Consider the following 11,569-nt stretch of genomic DNA (forward strand, 5'->3'; position numbering starts at 1 on the left):
AAAAAATACAATAATATAAACAGATTGTAAATAAATCAATTGAAAAAAAAACTGTAAAAAAGAGAAAAACAGTTAAAAAAATAAAACAAACCAAAGTAATAATAATATTACATGTAAAAAAAAAAGAATAATAAAAAATAAAATATTATAAACAGATAGTAAACAAATAAATTGAAAAACAAACTACAAAAAAGAAACAGAAAAACAGTTAAAAAAAAACAAAAACAAAATAATAATAATATAACATGTAAAAAAAAAAGTGAATAATAAAAAATTAAATAATATAAACAGATAGTAAATAAATCAATTGAAAAAAACTATAAAAAGAAAGAGAAAAACAGTTAAAAAACTAAGTAATAATAATATTACATGTAAAAAAAAATATGAATAATAAAAAATTAAATAATGTAAAAAGATAGTAAAAAAACAATTGAAAAAAAACTATAAAAAAAGAGATAAAAACAGGTAAAAAAAACAAAACAGTAATAATAATATTACATGTAAAAAAAATATATGAATAATAAAAAATAAAATAATATAAACTGATAGTAAATAAATCAATTGAAAAAAAAACTATACACATATAGGAAGTAATCTTTTTTAAACAGTACAATCACTAATTCCCTCCATCCATCCATTTTCTACCGCTTATCCCTTTCGGGGTCGCTCACTAATTCGAGAAAATAAGATCAGGCTTATGAGGCGTGACATAATTGACCCAGTTTTTGCAGCATGAAGTCAATTTCTCCAATTTATAATGAATAAAAGCCGTTATCTTCTCCATTTTATAAATGTCCGTTGTAATTTCCATCTGTAGCGTCAAAGTTGGGCTCTCCTGTAATTTCCATTTCCTGGCAATGCTCTTTTTACAAGTTATTTATTAAGTGTTTATCTTAATTATCCATCTTATCTGTGTGTAGAATTTGGAGGACAAAAATAAGTGTATTACATCATAACAGGCTTATTTCAAAATGGAATAAATCCATTTTTGTCCCCAAAATTCTACACACAATATCCCATGATGGTAGAAAGGTTAGAAAATACTTTAAAATAAAGAAATCACATGTGCAGTGGGTCCAGAAAGTAAAATGAAAAAGTTTGCCAAAATGAACCTGGAAAAACTCTTAGACCATGAGAAACAGAATTCTTTGGTCTGATGAGACAAAGATTGAAGTCTTTGGCAGGCATCATGTTTGGAGGAAACCAGGCAGCGTTCATCACCAAGTCAACACCAGTGGTGGCAGAATCATGCTTGTGGGGATGCTTTTCAGCGGCATGAATAGAGGGAAAGATGCATGCAGCAATGCACAGAGACATCCTGGAGGAAAACCTCCCCATCCAACCTGATGGAGCTTGAGAGGTGCTGCAAAGAGGAATGGTTGAAAGTGCCCAAAGATAGGTGTGCCAAGCATCGTGTTCAAAAGGGGTTCTCTGCACGACAAAAACGAAAAACCCGCTTTCCGGAAAAACAATCAATAATATCGACATTTCTTTAAATCTGAAATAAAATGATTTGTACACAATTCTAATTATGTGCTGTTGTTTTAACCCCATAAAGGACGGGAATCAAACAAAAATAGACGAGAATTGTTATCACAGTGGACAATTATACTGGAGAATCTCGAACAAAAATGTTTGTCCAAAATTAAAAGTAAGTTGTTTTAACCCCAAAAAGGCTGAAATCACCCCCAAAATCCCCTCGTTGATCCCAATAATGGATGTTTATCGATTATCTATCCATCCATCCATCCATTTTCTACCGCTTGTCCCAGTTTATTCTAATATTTGTGGGCCAGAAAAAATAATAATGGATTAGATTTATATAGCGCAGGCATTACTTATTGCTCCAAACAGGCCATTGAAACGATGACGTCATTATAATGTGCGCTGAACAGATAGAAGTGGAGGGTGTGTGGCAGTTTGTTTACATATGAAAACATGTAGGAAAAGTCAAGGGGAAAAAAAGCTAGCGACTGAAAAGTCTGCGTTCTTGTCCAATGCAATAATATATATATATATACATACATACAAAATATAACATACAAGTACTTATATATGTATGTGTGTGTATTGTGGTGAGCACAGATTGTACATTAGAATCCCGGACGAGCCCCCAAATTGTTGTGTCGACCAGCTCTTCCTCCCAGGGAATCTAAGTTACTGGTCAATCCCAAGTACTTTCGATGACATATATGCTGAGTAAGAAGGACCATCAAGACAGAATTGGAATACTATAAAGTTTTACTGAAATTTCAGGAGATTAGCTTAATCAACACATTCATATCGGCTACTCGAGTTGATCTGACATTCAAACGGAAAAGCCAACTCCTTGCACACAAAGAAAGCCCCCACCTCTTCCCCCTCGGAACACTGATAAGGAACAAGTGGGGGAGGTATTCCAATTCCAAGGTTAAGACACTAAACAGGTACCTGAGGACAAAGAGAAACTGGTAGAATATACAAAGGAAAAGTACTAGATGATCCAAACATGGCTATGAATAGAGAAATAACTCTTAAACATATATGCATTCTCCACAGTATTTATATATATATATATGTATATGTATATACATATAAATATATAAATATATAACAAGTTTTCAAGCCGAGATGTAAATGATGATGATGTTGTTTTTGTCGTCCTCTAGTGGTCAAACTACTTTATCACAGCTGCAATGCGCGAGGAGGAACACAATCAACGAGACTAATTAGCTTTAAATTCACCCCCAAAACACAGGAACTAAGTATAAGACGCATCGAAGCCACGCAGAAGTGGGAAAAAAAACACGACGTTCCGTTCAAATGCAGCAGATAACATTTGATAACAGAGGAAATGACGTCACAAATGGACTCACTAAAACAAAAGCACGGCACTCTGAGAAAAACTTTCTTTATAATTATTTTTTTCCGTCCATCTATTTCGACCACAATATTTGCCATTCATTTAATTGTATGATTTAATTTTTTAAACCCCTTTTTGTATCGTAATTCCAGACTGGAAACATTTTTGTAAAAGATGTCGTTAACGTTTCAAAATATCTTGCCGTGTTTATGGATTCCAACACTGGATTTTTAATGGATGTGTTTATGCAGAGTCTGCGTTCATTTCGCAACATTTAAAGTTGCTATTTGCTCACACGTGCATTTTTCATAGCAGAAAATATAACAATAATTATGTTATCATTTCTTTTAAAATTGTGGATATTGTTCACAATTACTAAGTTTACGTAACAAAAAAATCAAGAAACAACGATTTGTTGTCCTGTTGTTGTTATGATGGATTATACATGCAATGACAGATAATACTAACTTTTTTTTTTAATTGAACAATAAACATAAATTTATAATTCACACAAAAGTCCAGGCACTTTCAACATCAAGGAAAGAAAAGAAAAGCAAATACAGATAGAGTATTAAATATTAATAAATAATAATAATACAAAAAAAAAAGACAAAAAGGGCTCCCTAGAAAGTTGAGCTAAGGAAAATAAGGACAAGATATATTACATACCCAATTCTTCCCAAAATTAAAGAAATACACTGTAAAAGTATTAATGGGATATACCCTTGAAATATTTTTTTTGAAACTTAAATGTAACATGGAGGTTGTTTTTTTTTGTCTTTTAAACTTAAATGTAACATGGAGGTTGATGGCTGTTGGATCTTATTTATTTTTATTTATTTATTTATTTTATTTGAACAACAAACATACATTTATAATTCACACAAAAGTCAAGGCACTTTCAAAATCAAGGAAAGAAAACAAAACCAAATACAGATAGAGTATTAAATATGAATAAATAATAATAATGAAAAAATATGAAAAATATTATAATAATAAAAAAAGAGCTCCCTAAATCACTTTAAATGTTTTTAACAGAGATATCAATTTAAGGGCTTTTGTACTCTTAATTATTCTCCAAGATTTGATTGATAATTGTAAACCATTAAGCCAATTAGAAAATTCAATGACAGCTAATTTTTATTTATTTATTTTATAAACCTATATTTATAAACTGCAACAATTACAAACAATCGAGAAATAATAATAAACTATTATTATTATTTTTTTTTTTACTTTTTTAAAATGTATTTTATTCTATTTTTTTTAATAATAATAAACTTTTTTATTTTATATATTTTTAATTTTATAAACCTTTATTTGTAAACTGAAACATTTACAAACAATCGAGAAATAATAATAATAAACTATTTATTTATTTATTTTTACATTTAAAAAATAATAATAAACTTTTTATTTTTATTTTATAAACCTTCATTTATAAATTGCAACATTTACAAACAATCGAGAAATATTAATAATAAACAATTTATTTATTTTTACATTTAAAAAAATAATAATAATAAACTTTTTATTTTTATTTTTATTTTATAAACCTTTATTTATAAATTGCAACATTTACAAACAGTTGAGAAATAATAATCCAAATAAGTACAAAAACAGTAATAATAATAATAAACTATTTATTTATTTTTACATTTAAAAAAATATTAATAATAAACTTTTAATTTTAATTTTAATTTTATAAACCTTTATTTATAAATTGCAAAATTTACAAACAGTTCAGAAATAATAATCCAAATAAGTACAAAAACAGTAATAATAATAATAAACTAACCAAATCGCTGTTATTGGCTAACAGGTCACGTGATACGTACGTACGTAGTTACGTCATGACGTCATTACGTCCTAGTCGAGGGCGGGCTTGAGAGCCATTGGAAGGTTAGCGCCCCCTGGCTTTGTGTACATGTTGCAAACAACCCTTTTCAAACAAACACTTGTTTCATTGTGCGGATTTAAAGACTAATTACTTGGCTTCTCTTGTGGGGAGCAGCAGAAAGATGTCACTGTCGAGTGCGGAGAGATCACTAGCATGCTATGCTAACTAGCATGCTAAGCTAAGAGGAGGAAGACCCAGGAAGGAACATCCAAGACAAATTAGGCGTTTAAAGGCATCATTGCAGGTGTGTCATGTGTGTGTCATGTGTGTGTCATGTGTGTGTCGTGATAGCTTATCCACAACTATTTGAAGTGCATGAGGCTGGATGACATCCATCAGACGTCCAGCCTGTTTGCCACTTCGTCCCCGGCATCGGAAGCCCATAAGGCGGCTGTGTCAGCACGTCAGGACGTTAAAGTCATTTTACTAACACTTGACATATTTACGGTCATTCACTGGGAAAAAAAAAAGGAGCATAGATTTTACGGTACAAAAAAAGGTTTACTGTAAAATGAACAGGTAACGTTTTTGTCTATTTAATCCATCCATTTTCTACCGCTTATTCCCTTCGGGGTTGCGGGGGGCGCTGGAGCCTATCTCAGCTACAATCGGGCGGAAGGCGGGGTACACCCTGGACAAGTCGCCCCCTCATCGCAGGGCCAACACAGATAGACAGACAACATTCACACTCACATTCACACACTAGGGACCATAATAATAATAATAATATATTTTATTTGTAAAAGCACTTGAGCAAACAACCTCAAAGTGCTACAGTGCATTTAAAAAAACAACGCTAGAACCACAAATGACTGCCCCAAACACGTACAATAAACAGTAAAACAATTGTTAATAACCAGAGGTGGGTAGTAACGCGCTACATTTACTCCGTTACATCTACTTGAGTAACTTTTGGGATAAATTGTACTTCTAAGAGTAGTTTTAATGCAACATACTTTTACTTTTACTTGAGTATATTTATAGAGAAGAAACGCTACTTTTACTCCGCTACTTTTATCTACATTCAGCTCGCTACTCGCTACTAATTTTTATCCATCTGTTAATGCACGCTTTGTTTGTTTTGGTCTGTCAGACAGACCTTCAAAGTGCCTGCCTTACTGGTGACGTTCACTCCGTTCCACCAATCAGATGCAGTCACTGGTGACGTTGGACCAATCAAACAGAGCCAGGGGTCACATGACCGGACTTAAACAAGTTGAAAAACGTATTGGGGTGTTACCATTTAGTGGTCAATCGTACGGAATATGTACTGTACTGTGCAATCTACTAATAAAAGTTTCAATCAATCAATCAATCAATCAATCAATCAAAAGCGTGAAGGATTTTTTCAACCGTACATCCCGTCAAAAGCCTAAAGACTGACTGCACAGTTCCTGTCTTCACAATAAAAGTGCCGCTCCATCGCGCCTGCGCTTTCAAAATAAGAGTCTCCGAAAGCCAGCGCAAACAAGCTAGCAAGCTACGGAATTTGCCGCCAATGTATTTCTTGTAAAGTGTCTTAAAACGAATATGGAAGCTGGACAAATAAGATGCCAAAAACCCACCCCTTTCATGTGGTATTAGACAGAAAGGAGGAACTTTTCTTCTCCTCCATTTGAAAACGTGGACATTATCATCACTACTGTCTGATTACAATCAATGCAAGTCATCAGAATCAGGTAATACACCAACTTATATTCTTGTCTTCATGAAAGAAAGGAATCTATATGTTAAACATGCATGTATATTCATTAAAACACCTTTAACATGTAAACAAAAACAGCAAAATAAATACATATAAATGATATACTGTATATATCAATGTATATATATATATATATATATATATATATATATATATATATATATATATATATATATATATATATATATATATATATATATAAATGAGTGTGTATGTTACTCATCAGTTACTCAGTACTTGAGTAGTTTTTTCACAACATACTTTTTACTTTTACTCAAGTAAATATTTGGGTGACTACTCCTTACTTTTACTTGAGTAATAAATCTCTAAAGTAACAGTACTCTTACTTGAGTACAATTTCTGGCTACTCTACCCACCTCTGGTAATAACTAGAACAGCCTAATAGCTACAACTAGCACACATATATAAAAAAAATAAAATAAAAAGAAGGCTTTTTTTTAAAAAAAAAGAAGGGTTATCAAGCCTTTTTTAAAAAGCATTTACAGTAATTCGGTGGAAATAAAAATTCCATATATTCATTTTTTGGTGACCAGTTTGTTTGTTTTTGTACCGCCTATTTAATAATAATAATATATTTTTATTTGTAAAAGCACTTTAGATTGAGCAAACAACCTCAAAGTGCTACAGTGCATTTAAAAAACAACAACAACGCTAGAACAACAAATGGTAAAAAATAGTAAAAAAAAAAAAACCTAAAAACTAGAACAGCCTAATAGTTAGAACTAGCACACATATATCTAAAAAAAACGGCTTTTTTAAAAAGAAGGGTTTTTAAGCCTATTTTAAAAGCATGGAAATAAAAACTGTATGTTCATTTTTTGGTGACCAGTTTGTTTGTTTTTGTACCGCCTATTTAATAATAATAATATATTTTTATTTGTAAAAGCACTTTAGATTGAGCAAACAACCTCAAAGTGCTGCAGTGCATTTAAAAAAAACCAACAACGCTAGAACAACAAATGGTAAAAAATAATGAAAAAAACCCCCTAAAAACTAGAACAGCCTAATAGTTAGAACTAGCACACATATATCTAAAAAAAAAAACGGCTTTTTTAAAAAGAAGGGTTTTTAAGCCTATTTTAAAAGCATGGAAATAAAAACTGTATGTTCATTTTTTGGTGACCAGTTTGTTTGTTTTTGTACCGCCTTTTTAATAATAATAATAGATTTTATTTGTAAAAGCACTTTAGATTGAGCAAACAACCTCAAAGTGCTACAGTGCATTTAAAAAACCCCAACAACGCTAGAACAACAAATGGTAAAAAATAGTAAAAAAAAAACAACCTAAAAACTAGAACAGCCTAATAGTTAGAACTAGCACACATATATCTAAAAAAACGGCTTTTTTAAAAAGAAGGGTTTTTAAGCCTATTTTAAAAGCATGGAAATAAAAACTGTATGTTCATTTTTTGGTGACCAGTTTGTTTGTTTTTGTACCGTAAAATCCACATATTATTTCTACAGTGTACTTTTTGTTCATAAATTCATTTTGAAGTCATATGTTGTGGTATCTATGAAGGTACATATTTTCTATATTTGACTTGTTCTGTATGCATATTATTGTATCACTATTGTACATGTTGTTTAGACACTTATACCTTCTGCTATGTTTGTATCATACTTTATTATATGTTATTAAGTCATTTCTGAATGTTTGTTTTGACATTCAAGCAATATTGCATTAGTGAATAATTTTAGCTGAATTACATAGTGAACTGTTATTTGACTTTGCTCATTTCCGGTCTCCTCCTCCCTTGTAGGCTTCCGTAGTTTCCTGCGCGAGTCTTAGCCCCTCCCACTTTTCCCTTCACTCGCAACTCTCACTGATGAGGTAAGTCAAGTTTGGAATGTTAGTTTTTTAATTTTTTTAAATTTTATTTTATTTTTGGGGGAATTTTATAAACCTTTATTTTTAAACTGCAACATTTACAAACAATCGAGAAATATTAATAATCAAAATAAGTACAAAAACAGTACAAATCAGCACCAGGGGGATGTATACTCAATAAAGTAACTCAAATAGAATGCTATATATATATATATATATATATATATATATATATATATATATATATATATATATATATATATATATATATATATATATATATGTATGTATGTGTGGGAAAAAAAATCACAAGACTACTTCATCTCTACAGGCCTGTTTCATGAGGGGTTCCCTCAATCATCAGGAGATTTTAATGGAAGCATTCACATACCATGGTTTATATAGGGCACAGAGTGGGTAGGTACAGGCTGGCGTAGGGGCGTGGTGATTGGCTCATGTTACCTAGGAGGTGTTTCCGTCTATGGCGGCATGTTGTTACAATTTCGCTGCGCTTGTTGAGGGATGACAGGTCTGGACGGTATATAATAAACAGTTTCTCTTTCAAGCATAGGTTGCATCTTTTATTACCACTATTGTAAGGTGTGCTGGATGCAAGAATTTGCCATGTTATTGAATATTCAACATTATTGTCTTTGAGGTCCCAAATGTGTTTGCTGAGTTCTGTGGTATTCCGCAGGTTTTGGTTCCTGAAAGAAGCCTTGTGATTGTTCCATCTGGTTTTGAATTCTCCCTCGGTTAATCCTACGTATGTGTCGGATGTGTTAATGTCCTTGCGTATTACCTTAGATTGGTAGACAACTGATGCTTGTAAGCACCCCCCGTTGAGAGGGCAATCAGGTTTCTTTCGACAGTTACAGTCTTTGTTGGTTTTGGAGTCGCTCTGTCTGGGGGCCGACGGCTCATTTGCAATTGTTTTGTTGTGGTTTGAGATGATTTGTCGTATATTGTTCATGCAGCTGTAGCTCAATTTAATGTTGTTCTTGTTGAATACTTTTCTTAGGGTGTTGTCTTTGGGAAAGTGTTTGTCAATCAGATTGAGGAATTTGTGTCCAATGTTAGTTGAGACGTTTTTGCTGTATGGGGGGTTGTACCAGATGATGTCGTTTCGTTTTCTGTTCTTTTTTGGCTGGTTTCCTGGCGTGGGTTCATAGGTGAGGGTGAAATTGTATCCGGTTTCATCAAGGGCTTTTTGGTACGGAGGGGTTGCTTGGTCACATTCAGCTTTGCTAGATGACAGCATCGATAGCCTTTTATTAATTCCGGTAGGTATTCTTTTCGTGGTGGTGGGTGGGTGGTTGCTGTCATGGTGCATGTATTGGAGTGTTGTGTTGGATTTCGTGAATGGTTGGTAGCTGTTATTTCTCAGGTTGAAAGTGACGTCAAGGAAGTTGACGGTTTGCTTGTTGGCTTCAATTGTGATCCGTAGGCCGTTCTCGTATATATTTATATATATATATGTATATATATATATATATATATATATATATATATATATATATATATATATATATATATATATATATATATATATATATATATATATATATATGTATAAACAAAGTGCAAAGCCATAGGCTCACACAATTTCAGTAAATAATGTAAATTTGGAACACAGCATCATCGTTTTCACAGCTTTTTGCTTGTTAGAGTTAGAGAGTGTTTTAACGTAGAGTTCTAATTCTTTTTTAAAGGCACAAAAAAACAGGTCAGGTATTGAGAAACTTACATTTATGAATAAAAAACTTCGCCAATAGTATAATGAAGTTGCAAAGGTCAAATTCCTTTAAAAAAAATGTTTCCATACAGTTTAAATCCAAAATGTCACATCTTTAAAACAAAGCAGACATTTGTCATGAATATTGAAGCGACACATGCCTGCCATAGTGATGGAGTGCTCTCACAAGTCCAAAACAGCTGCTAAACAGTCTCTGGATGCATGGTACATAAGGTGCAACATGCATGATACATAAGGTGCAACATGCATGTTACATAAGGTGCAACATGCATGTTACATAAGGTGCAACATGCATGTTACATAAGGTGCAACATGCATGGTACATAAGGTGCAACATGCATGTTACATAAGGTGCAACATGCATGGTACATAAGGTGCAACATGCATGTTACATAAGGTGCAACATGCATGTTACATAAGGTGCAACATGCATGTTACATAAGGTGCAACATGCATGATACATAAGGTGCAACATGCATGTTACATAAGGTGCAACATGCATGGTACATAAGGTGCAACATGCATGTTACATAAGGTGCAACATGCATGTTACATAAGGTGCAACATGCATGTTACATAAGGTGCAACATGCATGTTACATAAGGTGCAACATGCATGATACATAAGGTGCAACATGCATGTTACATAAGGTGCAACATGCATGTTACATAAGGTGCAACATGCATGTTACATAAGGTGCAACATGCATGTTACATAAGGTGCAACATGCATGATACATAAGGTGCAACATGCATGTTACATAAGGTTTGGAATGTTAGTTTCCGACAAAAAACACCCGTTGATGTCGTCATCCTTGTTTACTCCAGTGATGCGTTTTTATAATGTTGTTTACTCCCGTGATGCGTTGTTATAATGTTGTTTACTCCCGTGATGCGTGGTTATAATGTTGTTTACTCCCGTGATGCGTTGTTATAATGTTGTTTACTCCCGTGATGCGTTGTTATAATGTTGTTTACTCCCGTGATGCGTTGTTAAAATGTTGTTTACTCCCCTGATGCGTTGTGTTATAATGTTGTTTACTCCCGTGATGCGTGGTTATAATGTTGTTTACACCCGTGATGCGTTGTTATAATGTTGTTTACACCTGTGATGCGTTGTGTTATAATGTTGTTTACTCCTGTGATGTGTTGTTATAATGTTGTTTACTCCTGTGATGCGTTGTTATAATGTTGTTTACTCCCGTGATTTGTGGTTATAATGTTGTTTACTCCCGTGATGCGTTGTGTTATAATGTTGTTTACTCCCGTGATGCGTTGTTATAATGTTGTTTACTCCCGTTATGCGTTGTTATAATGTTGTTTACTCCCGTGATGCGTTGTTATAATGTTGTTTACTCCCGTGATGCGTTGTTATAATGTTGTTTACTCCCATGATGCGTTGTTATAATGTTGTTTACTCCTGTGATGCGTTGTTATAATGTTGTTTACTCCTGTGATGCGTTGTTATAATGTTGTTTACTCCTGTGATGCGTTGTGTTATAATGTTGTTTACACCCG

At 32.8% G+C, this 11,569-nt stretch overlaps 1 protein-coding gene across 1 annotated transcript in view; it reads left to right on the forward strand.

The window, feature by feature from the left end:
• Nucleotides 1-4,727: 4,727 nt before the first annotated feature.
• The window catches only part of LOC133608396 (uncharacterized), a 13,168-nt gene continuing 6,326 nt past the window's right edge, over nucleotides 4,728-11,569 (forward strand). Inside the window, exons 1-2 of the mRNA XM_061963600.2 lie at nucleotides 4,728-4,986; nucleotides 8,229-8,299. Coding sequence (XP_061819584.2) covers nucleotides 8,295-8,299 — 5 coding nt within the window. The 5' untranslated portion in view covers nucleotides 4,728-4,986; nucleotides 8,229-8,294. The remainder of the gene's footprint in view (nucleotides 4,987-8,228; nucleotides 8,300-11,569) is intronic.

Source organism: Nerophis lumbriciformis, linkage group LG06, assembly GCF_033978685.3.
Source record: "Nerophis lumbriciformis linkage group LG06, RoL_Nlum_v2.1, whole genome shotgun sequence".
Classification (NCBI taxonomy): Eukaryota; Metazoa; Chordata; class Actinopteri; order Syngnathiformes; family Syngnathidae; genus Nerophis; species Nerophis lumbriciformis.